Here is a 17957-nt window from a genome sequence, read left to right as displayed (position 1 = left end):
ATCACATATACTCACTCAGAAGTGGTTTTTAAACATAAAGCAAAGAAAACCAGCCTACAAATCACAACCCCAGAGAACCTAGACAACAATGAGGACCTAAGAGAGACATATATAGATCTAATCTACATGGGCAGTAGAAAAAGACAAGATCTTCTGAGTAAATTGGGAGCATGGCGACCTTGGAAGATGGTTGAAGGGGAGGGGAGAGGCAGGAAGGGGAACAGAGAAAAATGTAGAGCTCAATAATAATCAATATATTAAAAAAAAGTAACCTAGCTCCATCTTTCTCACTAGAGAAATAACCAAAGAGGCCCCAGGAGCCCAAAGATGCCTCAGGATTCTTTTCCTTTTTTCCTTCCAGTTTGTCATAAGGGTGCATTCCAGGTATAAATGTAGTATGCACAGTAGTGTGGGTAGTATGGGAAATTCACAGTTTCTTACTAGAAGAGCTGGGGAAGGGATCTTTAAATAGAGGCTTCAAGGAACAGGCTGGAGAGAGGAATCCCCAACTCCTTGTATAAATCTACACATGCAACGGGCAGAACTCAACTTTGCACATGTTATCAATAAATCCAAAGTACAAGACAGAAGGGGCTTTGGAAATGGAATTAAGATTCAAATCACTGCTCAAACCTCAGACTAACCCATATGTAGTATGTATATAAGACAATCCTTATAATGCATGCAAGTCTTTGAAAACGTAACAGATTTAAAATGACCTGGTAATTACAAAAGTAAGAGAGAATTCACAGTCTGTGAACAAAAACTGGATGGCTGTATCTGTTAAAACAACAGTAATGCCAGGCACAGGGGCACACACCTTTAATCACAGCACTTGAGAGGCAAAGGTAGGTGGGTCTCTGTGAGTCTGAGGCCAGTCTGATCTACATAGTGAGACTCTGTCTAGAGAAAAACAAACAATAATAACAAAAATAGCAAGAGCAAAAACAAAATCAGCTTTGTTTAACTATTGTGATAGATATGGAAAATTCACAACACTGGCAGTACCTTAGTCAAAACTTAGCTGATACATAAATGTTTGCACACACATGCACACATGCCAAACAGAAACAATACAACTGAAAAATACAGTACTCATGATACAAAATTTACTGGGTGGACTCAATACCAGAATGCAGACGACAAAGTGGAATGCCAGTCAATACAAAGATACTGAGTAGCCATTTCCAATTGCAAGAGGTAGAAAAACACAGGAAAACCAAAACCAACGAAACCCCAGATACAAGTCCTTAGTGTTATTGGAGTTGTAGAAAGTGTAAGATGCCTACTGGCCCAAATTACAAAACTACTCTATCTCCATCACTTTTTATAAAGCCATCAACAAATACTTTACACTGAGACTAACTGGCTAGTCCGCACAAGATTTTGATATACTACCACCTACAGTAAATGAAATGAATATTTGGATTTTCTTATGTAATAAGTTAATTTGAAATGTTTTCCTGGAGAATAAACAAAAGTATCTCTTTAAAAAACAGTAGCAACGAATTATAGGCTCAATGTCCTTAATTTATGGCTAGAAACCAAATATGAGTGAGTACATCCCATGTTCCTCTTTTTGGGTCTGACTTACTTCACTCAGGATAGTGTTTTCTATTTCTGTCCATTTGCATGCAAAATTCAAGAAGTCATTGTTTTTTACTGTTGAGTAGTACTCTAATATGTATATATTCCATACTTTCTTCTAAGAAAGTGAACCCAAAGAAAAACATAGGCATCCTCCTGAATATTAACCTTCATCAGGCGATGAAAGGAGACAGAGACAGAGACCCACATTGGAGCACCGAACTGAAATCTCAAGTTCCAAATCAGGAGCAGAAGGAGAGAGAGCACGAGCAAGGAACTCAGGACCTCGAGGGGTGCACCCACACACTGAGACAATGGGGATGTTCTATAGAGAACTCACCAAGGCCAGCTGGCCTGGGTCTGAAAAAGCATGGGATAAAATCGGACTCACTGAACATAGTGGACAATGAGGACTACTGAGAACTCAAGAACAATGGCCATGGGTTTTTGAGCCTACTGCACATACCGGCTTTGTGGGAGCCTAGGCAGTTTGGAGGCTCACCTTACTAGACCTGGATGGAGGTGGGTGGTCCTTGGACTTCCCACAGGTCAGGGAACCCTGATTGCTCTTCGGGCTGACAAGGGAGGAGGACTTAATTGGGGGAGGGGGAGGGAAATGGGAGGCGGTGGCGGGGAGGAGGCAGAAATCTTAAATAAATAAATAAATAAATAAATAAAAAGAAGAGCAATTTGTATCCGAGTTTTACCTTGAGATTGCAAAAATTCTTTTGTTATTGCCTAATGTTTGCTATAAAAGGAGGAGTTCAGAAACCAGTCTTTGCCACAGCCTTACAAGTCCATCTCTGGCTGTGGTCTCAGCTAGCTGGTAAGTTTTTTGTGGAGATTTATTTTTTTAATTTTTTATTTTTATTTTCCTAGAATAAAGTTTGCTTCTGGTTTATTAGAAAAAAAAAAAACAGTAGCAACAAAAGAATGAAAAAAGGATGAGAAAACTGCGTCATTACCCCAGAAACAATTTTCACTTCATGAATGGAAGCTTCAACGACAAATATTACATAGGCTTACCCGTAAAATATTCTGACAAAGTCTTTTTGACTTATTAGATATATACATAAAAAAACCAAGCTATTACTGTTAACAGTACTTTAAAAACAAAGAAAAGAACATACCGCATCCCTCACAGAAGTACTTGATTTCTTGAGAGCACACAACTCTTTCTTCTTCTGGTCAATGTAGTATCTAATGTCTGTTGCGAGAAGGACTGAAGGTTAGTAAATTTACAATGACATCTTAAGTGGTAGTAAACTTAGGTTAAGGGTTTACCATCAGAGGTACCCCCTAATGTCAAAAATTTTACTACGTAAAATTAAGAACTAAGGAACAGACAAATATTATAAAAAGATCCTTACCATCAATATGAAGAATCTTTACTCCCCATGATAAGGCATTTGATAGTATACTATTAGCAGGAATAAAATCCTGTAAAAAAAAGAACAAAAAACCCCGTTTATCTAAAAAATTATTATTGTAAAAAAGACATACCAATGTTAATGCCACTGAAGAGTTTATGCGTAAGTGTCAATCAAGAATTACAAAAGTGCTGGGCGGTGGTCGGAGATGCCTTTAATCCCAGCACTCCGGAGGCAGAGGCAGGCAGGTATCTGTGAGTTCGAGGCCAACCTGGTCTAGGAGAGCTAGTTCCAGGACAGGCTCCAAAACTACAGAGAAACCCTGTCTCGAAACCAAAGAATTACTAAAGTAATGAGGATTTGTTTTCTATTTTGGCATTCTTAAATCAATCCCAATTAAAATATGCCTATGTTTTGTTTGAGACAAGGTCTCACTTTGTAGGCCTGGCTTGCCTGGAAATCAGAATTCCACCTGCCTCTTCCTCCTCAAAGTGCTAGGAATAAAGGTATGCCCATTATGCCTGGCTTAACAATTACTGTGTAGTCTAAGGCAAACTTTGGTTTTTCAGTAATATTTCTGAAGGCCACAAGATGGGAGTGTTTCTCCAGGAAAGCAGCTTCTGCTTCAGCTAGAATGAGATGATGCCTTAATTTAAGCTTTTCTCATTAAAAATTAAAGACTACCTTCAGAATATCTGCAATTTTAATTATAAATTCTGCGTGTATGTGGGGGGTACATGTCTGTGTGCAAGCAAAGGCCAAGGTTAATGCTAGGTGTCTTTTTCCAATCACTCTCCACTTTTAATCTTTTAAAGTCACTTGCTGAACCTGAAAGTCACTAATTCAGCTAGGATAGTCAATAAGCTTTAGGGACTCACTTGCTCCACCCCCACCCCCAAAATACTCCAAGTCTGGGGATTCAAAGCACCTGCTGCCATGCCTGGCTTTTTACTTTTTATGGATTTGGGCATCCAAATTTAGGTCTTCAGGCTTTCATGGCAGGCATTTTTACCAACTTCACTGCCAGCCCCAAGTTAAATACTTTTTATTACATTTACTTATCCTCCATATGTTCACGTCTTTGTATGTGTGCACACATATCAGTGCACACTTGGAAATCAGAGGACAATTTCTATGAGTCAGTTCTTTCCTGCCACCATTTGGGTCCTAATCTTGGCAGTAAGCTGTTTTCCCACTGAAACATCTAACTTGCCCACAGATACATTTTAAATAATATCTATAATGTCAACACTTGGAAGTCAAGCTCTATAGCAAATTTGAGGCCAGCCTAAACTACATAAGAATCTGTTGCAGAAAAATCAGACACACCTAAAAGAAGACCAAACAAGCAAAAAGAGAGTTACAGATTTTTTTCCCCTTCTTGTCTCCTGTCCTGGCTGGTTTTGAACTTCTTAAGTATCAGAGGCGCTCTTGAACGTCTCCTTCTCTAGTTCCCTAATGCTGTGAGGACAGGCATATGCTGTTTGCCAGGCCTGGCTTATGAACAGCCAAGGAGCTCATGTGTGCTAGACCATCACCATCCCAAACAAGCTCTAGCTGCAGCCCACACAGTGTCAATTTCAAGTTGATACTCACATGATCCTTGACAGCTTTTTCAGCTAATAACTTTCCTCTGCTCAGACACACCTATACGAAGACCGAAAAACCAAGCATGAAGATATACAATACTTCATCGGAGAAAGGGATAGAAAGGGGAAATCAATAAAGTAGATAAATTCGGTTTATATAAAGTCTCAACAGCTAATAACACAGCAAATTTATGGTCAAAGGTGACTTCATCATTCTCTTGGCAACACAGATGTTTTAAAAAATATTTTTTCCCTCTTTTTCCCCCCAGCAGAGAAAACAACAACAAAACATCAAGAACAAAAAAAGAAACTGTTGAGACCCAAGAGGGTCAATTTTTATGAATCAGCCTGCATCCTTCTCCTTTTCTCAAGTGATCTCTTTTTGCTCTATATTTAAACTGTTTTTCATATGGCTCCAACAGATAAGGAAGGTATGTTTTAAACAGCAACTTAATTATATGTCAATCTAACAATTTAGATACATTAAGTGTTTTATCTCTCACTCTCTAAATATTTAAGTCAATTAGTTTTCCTTCCTTTTGTCTTCCACCTTAATGGCAATGACTTGACAGGAGAGTATTGCCAGTAATTTTTTAGCATGGATTTATAATTTCGTTTATGCAAGGGCAAGCAGAATACCTTTGTAGGCCTTTTATGTCACATGATCTTTGCCACAGACTAAAATTCTACCTAAAGCATGAAAGCAGCCCTAACATTTATACAGTAATTACACACACATTTTCTACTTGCCACGAAATACTGTTTTGATTTTTCACCAAGCTCTTGGATGTGTAAAATTATGCCTAACTTGTAAACTGTGTGAAATAGGCAGTAAGCTGGAACTGGTCAGTTTGTTTTAGTCTACTTTCAAATTTCTTCAAAAGAGTGACTGGCTATTAACTTTTTTTGTAAATTATTCCAAAAACAAAGCTACCGTCTAAAGTAAAAGTGTGTATGTATGTATGTATGTATGTATGGAAGGAATCAGGGTACGACTTGAGCACACTGTATCATTAAGAAAAAGACAGCCAATGTTAAGCACAGTGAGGAAACCGTGGAGCTTCAGCTTTATAACCGCTCCATTTATGTGCTATAAGCCTGCTATTCAAAGTCCAGAGAGGTAGAAGCAGGAGGGCTGACAATTTTGAGGTTAGTTTGGGCTATGTAGAGAGCCCAGATCAGCCTGAGAGAGTTACACAGTGAGATCTTGTCTCTAAGCATGTATAACACACTTACTCTGTCTGGAGACTTAAAGGAACTCCCATCGTGGCTGGGATGAGGTGAGGTGGTTTCCGCAGTATAAGCAGATTCTGGACTCGGTACCGGAGAAATTCGACCCAATGTTTGTGCATACTTTGCTTCCTTTTTATTTGAAACAAGATAACTGATATCTTTGCTGAGAAATTCCTCAACTCGCTAGAAGAAAACAAAGTACTTTTAATAAAAACTACAAAGCTATTTAAAAATTACACAAATTACAATTTGATGCAATTTGTATCTTACAAATTGGTACTTTTCGAGCTATATTTTTTCAAGCCAGTAGTTCTCATGTGCAAAATACTATTCTTAAGTACTTTATCCTAATAATGTAGTCCATGTACTCCCAGGGTACTTCTCTATGTATTTTGGAGATGAAAACTGAAGTGACTTGGAGTTATACCAACAAAGTTTTCTACAGAGGTGAACTGTTCTTTGCCTGTATCATGTAAAAACATTGTACAAACTAGCTACTAAGCACCCAAAATGTAGTTATTATAACCAGACTATTGAATTTTAAATTTTACTTAATTTTACCAGCTGGTAACACAGTTCTAAATCATTAAGTTTAAAACATTTTCTAAGGCCGGGTGGTGGTGGCGCACGCCTTTAATCCCAGCACTTGGGAGGCAGAGAAAGGTGGATCTTTGTGAGTTCGAGACCAGCCTGGTCTACAAGAGCTAGTTACAGGACAGGCTCCAAAACCACAGAGAAACCCTGTCTCGAAAAACCAAAAAAACAACAAAAAAAGAAAACAAAAAAAAAAAAAAAACAAAACATTTTCTAAGGCTTAAACATAGAAAAAAAATTGTATAAGCATAAAATTGTTAAAAGGAAATGCCCAACATGCTTTGTAGTATCACATGTACCAAAGTCAATGTTATTAAAGACCACTCATCACTCAGGAAGAATTAAACTAAGTCTACTAACACTACTAGTACTATTAAAATGCATGCCATATAAACACAACTGCCATGGAAGACTGAGAACTAAGTAGAAACAACTAATACTCAGTAAGGAGACCTTGTACAACCTCTATCTAATCTAACTTCTTCAGGAATCATATCACAAAAGGCAATAACAAGGTCTGTCAGCAAGAGGCCTCAAGGGGTTGGCACATGTTGCCAAGCCTGATCAGAGTTTAATCAACTGGAAAAACATTGCAGAAGGATAAAACAAACTCCTGTAAGGTTCTCCTCTGATTTCCATCTACTACTGAACATCTTAGATGTGCACACTTACACACACACACATACAAACTTACACACACTGTGTAAACATGTTTTAAGAGGCTAAAAAAATGAAGTGAAGTTTGTTATGTTAATAAGCTATATTAACTCAGAATTGGCTGCTGAGAGGAGCAACCTTAGGGAAATGCAAACTGTTATCTTTTCTCCCAGGCAATATTCATTTTCACTGACCAGCTAATAAAGTATTTATTTATTCCAGAAAATATAAGCCTTGTATAAAGGCAGGAAAGATAAAAGTATACGTATACACTAGTTCAACTTTCTCTCTCTCTCTCTTTCTTGATTTTAGAGATGAGGTTTCTCTGTGTAGCCTTGGCTGTCTGGGAACTCTCTCTGTAAACCAGCTGGTCTTGAACTCAGAGATCCATCTACCTCTGCCTCCTGAGTGCTGGATTAAAGGTGCTTAGTTCCACTATGTTAAGTGTGACAAGTCAAAGGCAATCTCCATCTTTATGATGCTTTACACCATCACTATGACAGCATTAGGAAGGTTGAGAATCACTGCTCTATGGTCTTTGGACAGATGCTTTGAAAATCAAATGAAGTCGTAAAGATAGGATCAAGCGCCAGTGCTACTGCTCTGGCTATACAAAAGGAAGAGAATTAAGATGGGATGATCAGTCAGTCACTGTACTGTTATTTTCTCATTGACTCTAACAAAATACCTCACAAAAGCGACTTTAAAAAGTTTATTCTGACGCAGGATTTGAGGAAATATAATCAATTCAACACAGCAGAAAAGGTATGACAGCGGGAGCATGAAGCAACTGATCATGATGAAATTATGAGGCCACTGCTCTGCTAGTGTTCACAATGGTTTCTTTTCGGTTTTGGTTTTTCGAGACAGGGTTTCTCTGTAACGTTGGCACCTGTTCTGGAACTAGCTCTTGTAGTCCAGGATGGCCTCTGCCTCCCGAGTGCTGGGATGAACATGGAGTTCATGGAGTAGTGCCTCCTTGTCCTGCTTTACTTTGTTGCTGTGTTAAAACACAAACCAAAACCAACTTGGGGAGGAAAGGGTTTATTTCAGCTTATACTTCCAGGTAACAGCCCACCACCTAGTGCAGTGCCTCATGTCGTGGTGACCCCAACCACACAATTATTCTTGTTGGCACTTCATAACTGTAGTTTTGCTGTTATGAATCATAATGGTTTTTTTTTTTTTTTTTTGGTTTTTCGAGACAGGGTTTCTCTGTGGTTTTGGAGCCTGTCCTGGAACTAGCTCTTGTAGACCAGGCTGGTCTCAAACTCACAGAGATCCACCTGCCTCTGCCTCCCGAGTGCTGGGATTAAAGGCGTGCGCCACCACCTGTGTTTTCCAATGGTCTTGGGGGTCTCAACCTAGCTGTTGAGAACCACTTGATCTAGGAGAAGCCAGGGCAGGAGCTTGAAGTAACTGAAGCAGAGACCATGGAGGAATGCTGCTATCCATGGCTGGCTCAGCTTGCAGATGTCCACATCTTTGACACCCTACTTTCAATTCTTTCAGATATATACCCTAAAGTAAATTGCTTAAAACCCCCTTTTCCACCCTGAAACCATCCAAACTGTTCGTGCAGCTGTTGTCTCAATTTACATTCCCACTAACACTGTATTTTCTGGTCTTTACCAATAGCTAATTTACCTGATGATTAGGATACTGTGGGGTTACTAATAGATCTTTTATGAGTGCCTATTTAGGCCCTTCACCCATTATTTACTTTTATGTGTATGAGGGTTTGCTTTTATATATGTATCTGTATGTATGCCTGGTGCCTGAGGCCAGAAGAGGGTGTCACATCACGTACAACTATGTATAGATGATAGTGAGTTGCCATGTGGATCCTGGAAACTGAACCCAGGTCCCCTGAGTTTTAACTGCTAAGCCACCTCTACAGGCCCCTTAACCCACTGGATTATCCTTCTGTTGAAATGTAGGTCTTCATAAATTCTGTACATAAATCACTTATCAGATATACGATATACAATTTTTCTTCAAAACAGATCTCATATAGTCTAGGATGACCTTAAATGACTGATTCTCCAGTCCTTAGCCCCCTCCCCACCCCACCCTTAATGTTCTGATGACTGGTCAGTACCACAGTTTGCATTTTATGTAATGACAGGGACCAACCCCAGAGCTTCATGTAGGCTTAGCAAGCAATATCTACTGCGCAAGCACTAATCATTTGTAAAATATTCTCTACCACTCCTCTTCCTTCCAAACCCGCTTCTCTCCCTCAAGAACTGCCAAAGCCGGGCTGGAGAGATGGCTCAGAGGTTAAGGCAGAATTATATGCCATTCTTATGGTGCTAAGGGATTTTAAAGAACCTCTTAATATAGTTACAGATTCACAATATGCAGAAAGAGTTATCTTGCATATTGAAACCGCTGAATTTATACCAGATGACACAGAGTTGACTTCATTGTTTATCCAGGTACAAGACATAATCAGGAACAGGGTTTGTCCGATGTACATAACACACATCCGGTCCCATACAGGTCTGCCTGGTCCTCTAGCCCAAGGCAACACTGAGATTGATCAATTATTGATTGGAAGTGTGTTGCAGGCCTCAGAATTTCATAAGAAGCATCATGTCAATAGTAAAGGCCTAAAGAAAGAATTTTCCATTACTTGGCAACAAGCTAAGGACATTATAAAGAGATGTCCTACTTGTTCTTTCTATAATCAAACACCGTTGCCTGCAGGGAGTAACCCAAATGGTACTAAGAGAAATGAAATCTGGCAGATGGATGTGTTCCACTTTATGGAATTTGGTAAATTAAAATATGTACACCAAACCATAGACACGTATTCAGGTTTTCAATGGGCTACTGCCCTGAGCTCAGAAAAGGCTGATTCAGTAATCACACATTTATTGGAAGTTATGGCCATCATGGGTATACCTGCGCAAATAAAGACAGATAATGGTCCAGCATATGTATCTAAGAAAATGAAACGCTTTTTTGATTATTATAATATAAAACACATTACAGGTATACCAAATAATCCTACAGGTCAGGCAGTTATAGAAAGATCAAATCGTACTATAAAGGATATGCTGAACAAACAAGAAAGGGACCGAAAATACCCCCAGAAATAGATTACATAATGCTTTATTAACCTTGAATTTTCTTAACGCTAATGAGAAAGGAACGACAGCAGCAGAAAGACATTGGATAATGGAAAAGTCTGCTGAACTAAATCACCCGATTTATTTCAAAGATGTGCTGACCTCTCAGTGGAGGCCAGGAGATGTGCTACGTTGGGGAAGGGGTTTTGCTCTTGTTTCCACAGGAGAAGAAAAATTGTGGATACCATCAAAATTAATAAAGTTTCGATTTGAAGAGGAGAAACCTCTTGGAAAGGAGAAATGACAACTCATCCACAATGATGATATTCATACATGTGGTAAGAAAAACATATAGAATGGGGGCAGGGTTCTGTTCTTATCTCCACAGGAAAACACTCATCTTTGAGAAATTCAAGGGACCCTGGATGTTTGGATACTGACAGATGGAAAAATACCTGCCCAATAGGAAATATCAAGAAAACTGAATGGGTTGTGTAAGCAATATTAAACCATATTTCTAAATTTATAAAGCTGGTTTTGAAGTTGGACTCTGGCTCAGTCCCTCTCCAATTCCAAGCCTGTTAGTAAGAGAAAAACCCAGAGTTTCTGTCTCATGTCAAGAGCCATGATGTGGGACAGAAAGAAATGAGTTTAGAAAACATCTATGCTTTTCTTCATATCTATCATACTTTTCATTGAATATATCTATCATCATGTCTTTCATTGAATATATATATATGTCTATATATGTCTATATGATTAATGTTTAAGTTTTTCATAATGAACAATGAGTTTTTCCTGAAGTGACATTTGAAGTTTCCAGGAAGAAGATGGGGCCCCATAACAACAACTCCACCTGGTTGATATGACGTCATAATACTGATAGCACTACTACAAGACCTGCTTTGGGTACCAGCTGCACAAGACAGTTCCAACTTGGTTACCTGAAATGGTGCACATCTTATACAACATTTTGGCCAGACCTGCACAAAATACTCAGAGACTATTGGCAATTTTAAAAGACACTGATCTTGAAATTTAACCATCATTTTACTTTCACAGGATCCCCCAGAAAGAACGTCGCCCCCATGACAGCTGGAAGTAATTCTAGAGGACGAAGTCCCCTCTCCCAGTAAAGTTTGCCCTTGGGTTTAGGGACATCATTTAGGGGTTGATTATAATTAGTATACGATTGAGGGTTGGGGGAGGAATTTTATAAGCTCAGGGATCATTTTGAAAAAAAAAAAAAAAGAGGGATGATGGGATAATAGATTTGTAATTGTGAGTTACTGTTTTTAGACAAATATATTCGTATAGATTCTTGTATATTGATACAAAGTTAAATTATATTGACTATTGTATGCATGCATGTTTCTACCTCTGTTTAAAACATTTTTATGTATTGACATATATTGTATTGATATATATATTGTATATATTTACCACATTGCAGTGTACATTTCTACCTCTGATTAAGATACTTATATGTTTGTGTATTGATATATATTTACGTACTGCAATGTATATTTGTACATTGTTTATATTTGGAGGTCATTGTCCTCATTTGTTTCACAGTCGTTTATTGTCTTAGTCTTTAAGTTAGATAGATATTGAGAATTATATAGACTAATAGTCATCTAAGTTTGTCATTTATAATTAGACTAATCAGGTTCTTTAGATATATAGAGATTATACTCAGTATAGATAGATAATCTTCAACTTCTTCAAAGAGCTGTAGAAAATGGCCTTTAATCTAACTCAGAGTTTTGTGGTAGTGAGACACAATTGCTCCTGGCAACACCACTCTAATCCCGAGAGAATGTTGAGCACCAAAGACACTCCACCTGGAGCCTTTCTTTCTGGCAGAACTGGCCTTGGGGCAAAGAAATGCCCATACCTCAGCCACTGACAAAGATATAGAGCGTGCATCAATGGATAAAACAGGGCTGTCATATCCTGCCAAGACAGGGTAAGATAGTTTTGAAAAGTTGTTTGCCTTTGAAAATGGTATGTCAGTTATGTTAGGCCTTAGCCAAAGTTGGTTGCTTCAACGCTGCTAATGTGACTTTGGGTGATTGCCTAGGTAGCTAGTTGTCTCTGTGATTTGTTGCATGTTTTGGAAGTTGTTTTACTGAACTTCCTAATTACCCAGGTAACATTATTTCCCTTCTCAGATCTTCGATGGGGTTGAAGACTATATAAATGTAGTTACTTTCTCTCATGACTTGGCCAAGTTATTTATTATACAAGACCTAAGGTAGTTAGAATAGGATATTTGTACTTATTGTATATAATTTCATAGTAGGTTTAGAACTCTCTTATTTAAACAAAAGGGGGAGGTGTTTCGGGAGGTCCTCCCACTCCTCCAGCCTATCGCCGCTGAGATACCAGCCCATTGGGGCGTGGTCTCTCTCCCTTTAAAAAAGCGGCCACTTCCCTCTCTTCACTTCCTGCTCCACCTGCGACTAGACTCCCTTCCTGGTTGCACAGAGGGCTGACGGTGATCTGTAAGTTTTTTCCCCTTTAAATAAATACCACCCTATTAATCATAATTCCAAACTGGTGTGGCATTGTTTATGACTTACGCCTTCACAGATTCTTCCCTTCAAAATGGGATTCATTCCCAGAATACCTCAGCAGTGTAACCTCTGCAGGGCAGTGGAATAACCTTGCTCCATTCCCCCACACCAGGAGGCCTTAGAGCGAAAACATTCAGTCTTTGTTCTAACAGTCAAGTTTACAGAGTTAATCCATCAAAATTACCTGCTAACAGACCACATAAAAATGTCTATAGAAGACAGGCACTAAGCAGGAAGGCAGCATGCTCCACCTTCGCTAACAAACAAATCTGGGTGTCCCCAAAGCTGATTATCACAAAAGAGATTGGATGAGGAGAATGTGAATTCAGGATTCAGGGGTGCTTAGTAACTTTATCTAATGGTTTCTGCTGTCAGGTATTTCCCCTTGAATGCTGGCTCTTTTTTGGGTAGGGTCACCTCTACTGGAGTACTACTGCTTTGTCAGTTTCTACCTGCGCTTTATTTGATTTTGATATGCATATTATCATTGTCTTCGCCTATGGAATTTTCTAACTATGTCTGCAAAAACCAAAAACCTTGTGGAGATCAGCCCTTATTCTTCTTTTCCTCTTTTCCTAGCTACTTCTTTTTCTGCTCTGTGTCCCTTCACTTTACTCCCCACCCTGCACACAAAATAAAGAACATGCAGAGATAATGTACTTGAGTTATTTTTTTTTTATTATTTTTTTTACCCTCAGATCCTTGCCTGCCATAGACATCTATTCTGAGTCCTGAGGGGGTACTGAGGATGGTACATTGTTTTTGCCATGTTTGGCATGTCCTTGTGATTCTTATTAATGAAGGAACTCTGGCCAGCCCACGCGTGGCAAACATGACTGGCAGACTTTGCCCTTCTCCTGTATTCCCTCTGCTTTGCTAAACCATTACATTACATTCCTAAAGCTAGCCATCAAGGTCTATTTCCATTTGGCTACTTCCTCCTCCTAAGGCTTACTCCCAAGGTCCAGCTATCCAAGTACTTAAGTCCAGCAATCAAAAGCCCTGTTTGGTTACCCTAATTAATATGCCCATCCTAACACAGGGTTTCCCCTTGTACTTCTATTTTCCTAGGGGCCACGTCTTTCTCCTCTATCCAGAGGTAGTCCTTTATCATCCTCTCTACCCCTACAAATATCCCTTCCCCTTCTCCTTTGTCCTCTATCTCTTGTCTTTGCCTCTAATTCCCTGCCCTTTGTCCTTCTGGGGCAAATAAATCTTTGTGCTGAGAACTTGGTCTTGGGGTGTCCCGAGCCAATAATAGTCTCTTTCACTTAATCTTCAGAGTATAAATCGCCTGGTGCTCTGAATAAAGTTGGCTACTTCACGAAACTTCGGTTCACCTCATTTTTAGGTCCTGCTCTCCCAGATTCATGAATCCAACTACCCTTATAGTTACCTTTCTCCAAATGTTTTATTCTAGTCTAAACTATTTAGAAATAGGCCTATCATTTGTTCTTTTTCTTTAAATTGGTCTCACTAACAAACCTGGCTCTATGTCCTTATGTGGCTTTGCTTTAGCTACTTTTCTTAACACTATGAAACAAAGTTTGCTATGTGCGAAAATTGACTGCTATACAGTTCTGTGTAAATCAACAGGATAATAAATAACATGTTTTTATTAAGACTAGAAAAAAAACAGAACTAGTCAATTAAACAGTGACACTTTTGGGGTGATCTGAAGCAACAGTAAGTAATAAAAAGGACAGAAGGGTTATATTAAACTAAAAATTGGGAAAAACATAACATTTTATTTGACAAAATTAGTTTGGATCTAGGAATTGAATCAACATCACTGAATTATAGGAAAGAAATTCTAAAGACTACAACTAAGTACTTCTTCCCAATAAGAAAGTTAGTGAAGTGTGGAACTTGGCTCTCTCTTTTTACCATATAGGTCCCAAAGATCACATGGGTTATTAGGTTAGGCAGCAAATGCCCTTGCTTGCGAGCTATCTCACTGGCCCAGTACTTTTTTCTCTAGGGGGAAAGTACAGCTGTGATCTCCAATAGCACAAATTTGCAGCAGAGTTTTCGGCATTTGAGGAAATCACAGGTGTCCATACATCTGTAGTGCCATGGAGAAGCCTCATCTTGAGAAAATCACCTTTGTGATCATGGTAACTCCATTGCCCCGGAAGTATAAATCTTACACTTTTAATTATGTACACTGAGATACTAGAAACCATGACAGTAAAATCTGATAACACAAAAAATCAAAACTATCCTTAACTACTATCTATTGCAGAAGCAATTCAAAATTTGTTTCTTGAACATAGCTTAGGAAGAGCTGTGAGGATGGGGGAGAAAGGAGCAGTGGTCAGCTTCTTTTTTAAATGTTTCCCACACTAGGCTTATGGACATACCATCGTCTGAAGCCATCTACTGCTAAAAACACAAACCGAAACATCAGTGATTTAGACCTAAAGTTAAAGACTGGGCAACATATCTGAGAAAGTATGAAGTTAGCCAAAGAATGGTGGTGTACCACGTTACTCTGGGAATGAGATTACCAGACAGCACTTAAGTTTAAAAACAGATATGTTTAGACATACCTAAGGTACTAAGTACATATACCATACCTTTGACAGACCAGTCAATGGTGGCATGTCTATCGACCAAGACCTCTATACATGCAGCCATATGGGCCATTATGATAAACGCTACCATAAATATGTGATAATGAGTCAACAAAATGGATAGCAGAAAAGTAGGAAGTTCAGGGGAGTTGGAGAGCAAGAGTGGAAGGACAATGAAGGTAATAAATAGGGGGTAACCGGTTATGCTGCAATTTGTATATGAATGTAATTGACAAGATAGCAAAAATAAAATTCATTCAAAAAGTGAATATGAAATTTTTTTTCATATTCAAAGTAAAATTCTATTTATCCCCTGCAAAGAAAAGTAGAAAAATTTCAAGGGCAGGTAAGTAAAATATCACATAACAAAAATTCTAAGAAATCTGGGAACTACTCTTTTGAATTCTAGACTGGAAACAGGCAAACTTTCAGAAACTCAAAATTCCAAGCCAGGAGAAACTTTTGAAACAGAAAAAAATCATAATAAGCTCATCTGCTAGTATTTAGGTAATATTAATATTACACATGTGAAATCTTTTAGATTTTTGTCTAAGTTTTCTGATCATCTAAGTAATATATGTAACAGGGAAGACAGTTTAACTATAATTCCAAAACTGCTGTTCCCCCAATGATGGGCTTCTGTTGACACAGGAGTTCTCTCTCTCTCTCTCTCTCTCACTCTCTCTCTCTCTCTCTCACACACACACACACACACACACAAAATATTACAAAAGTCATAGATATATTTGGAAGGCAGGTCACCAGGACCAAGCCCTCTTTTTCCTTCATACTTAACCAGTTATCACAGAAACATGAACATTTTGTCAGGTTCCAAAAGCCTAAAAATTGTTTTCTTTGTCCTGTGGTGTTGGGACTTGAGCACAGAAAATCCTGCACATGTGCAGCAGGTGCTAAACCACTGGGCATACTCCCAGTTCCTAAATGATTCACTAATAAACAATTCACAGTTTTAGGCTGCTATTGATTAAATGGCTATAATATTCCAAAAATGAAATTCTTTAATGATTTCATAAAGTGCTAATATAATTTTTATTTTTTTGGAGTGTGCAGTTTTCACTTACCCCACCAAGATCCTTTATGTCTTTTTGTAGTTTTTCACATACGGTGAGAGAAGGCAAGTCAAGGTAAAATATTTTTCCACAGAGAGGCTTATATTTGGATTTTTCCAGTCTATTATCAGTTTTCAGGGATTTCAAGGACGGTCTGTTCTTTTCATTTTTGTCTTGGATGCCACCTGTGATTAAGAAATCAGGTAATGCTTTATGCAGACCAAAATTTAACAGAAAGGAAAAATTATTAGTTATATCAACTTAAGTAACTAGAACCTAAATGTGTTCCTAAATATTACTCCATAGGGTGAAAGCCAACTGCCTTGGTATGCTTTCCACAAATTCTATACTGGAGACCAAGAGCTGACCCGACGGGATGCAGTCATTATTTGTTCATTATTTGTTCCTGCTTTTTTTTTTTTTCCCCCGAGACAGGGTTTCTCTGTAGCTTTGGTGCGAGTCCCGGAACTAGCTCTTGTAGACCAGGCTGGCCTTGAACTCCCAGAGATCCGCTGGCCTCTGCCTCTGCTGGGATTAAAGGTGTGCGCCACCACCACTGGCTTGTTCCTGCTTCTGTATGAAGGCAGGGAACTCGACAGTCTTTCTAGAAAGTTCACTTTCTCAGGATGTAGCTTCATGATATTCATGTCAGCAGCGCTGTGAAAACTCAACACTGGGGTTTCAAAATTTAACAGCTTATTTACCTAGGCAAGAAGAAGAAAAGTATCTAAAATAAAGAACCCAATTCTCAAGGGTTACTGAGTGCTCAAATTATGGTTTCATGGTTTTGGCTAGTATTACAAAGAACTAAATAATCGAATTCATGCACTTTGCTTACATATTTGGAACTCAGGCCCACAAAGGACATCGCCATTCATCTCCTTATTTTAAAAGAAAAGGAGATGAGAATCAAGCAACTTCTATACACTTTTCAAACGCAACCTGCATCTTATTACCTGGTTAATAGACACTCATGTATGCATCTCTCTCAGGAAAACTTTTTATCATGAATTTTTATTTTAATCGATACGATGCAATTGAAATAGGAAACAACACGGCGTGTTTCTCCCTCTTTCACACACACACACACGAGCTTTAATTATGAGTGGGGCGGGCGCCTCGGCCGTCGGGGACCCGCGCATTGTCTCAAGCTTGCAGCCCCGGGACTGCCGCGTCGCAGCTGCGGCCCGGAGGGCACGAGGGGCCCGGCCCGCGCTGTCCCCTCACGGAGACCGAACGCCTTCAGGGCGCCACCGAGAAGCCACAAGTGTCACTGCGGCCGAGGCCCCCGCAGGGGCGACTCGGGGAATCCACCGTGGAGCCGGCAGAGCAGGAAAGGATTAAAGGGACCGCGGCGGGGGAGGGGCTCCGTACCCGGGAGGGGCGCCTTGCTGTGGATCCTCATGGTCTCCAGGTTCATGGCAGCCACCAGGCACCTACATGCTGGGTCCGCACCGCGAACACAAAGCTGCAGGGTCTCCGGGCCCAGGCCGCTGCGCCGCCGTGAGGGGCCAGTTCCGGCGCGAGCCTCCCAGCAGGAAGGGGCCGAAGCTCCGACGCGTGAGCCGCGGCGGTTAAAGATTTGAAAACGCGTCACGCGACGACGGCGCCCGGACGCTCCCCGC

General features: G+C 39.6%; 1 protein-coding gene and 1 non-coding gene across 3 annotated transcripts in view; both read right to left on the bottom strand.

Moving 5' to 3' along the window:
* Positions 1–17931, bottom strand: part of LOC121434742 (protein DBF4 homolog A-like) — a 37517-nt gene extending 19586 nt beyond the window's left edge. For both annotated transcript variants that reach the window (XM_041633683.1, XM_041633684.1), the window contains exons 1-6: positions 17707–17931; positions 16345–16517; positions 5783–5962; positions 4554–4604; positions 2958–3027; positions 2718–2794 (exon numbers count right to left, since the gene is read on the bottom strand). In XM_041633683.1, coding sequence (XP_041489617.1) covers positions 2718–2794; positions 2958–3027; positions 4554–4604; positions 5783–5962; positions 16345–16517; positions 17707–17752 — 597 coding nt within the window. In that variant the 5' untranslated portion in view covers positions 17753–17931. The remainder of the gene's footprint in view (positions 1–2717; positions 2795–2957; positions 3028–4553; positions 4605–5782; positions 5963–16344; positions 16518–17706) is intronic.
* On the bottom strand, positions 14669–14827 carry LOC121434823. The gene has a single exon (XR_005972517.1). It is a non-coding gene; the product is annotated as a U1 spliceosomal RNA (small nuclear RNA).
* Positions 17932–17957: the final 26 nt, after the last annotated feature.

Source organism: Microtus oregoni, unplaced genomic scaffold (assembly GCF_018167655.1).
Source record: "Microtus oregoni isolate MIOR12 unplaced genomic scaffold, Mior012 000044F_ref0000062, whole genome shotgun sequence".
NCBI lineage: Eukaryota > Metazoa > Chordata > Mammalia > Rodentia > Cricetidae > Microtus > Microtus oregoni.
Note: the sequence above shows the minus strand (reverse complement) of the source record. Positions and strands in the feature narration are given on the sequence as shown.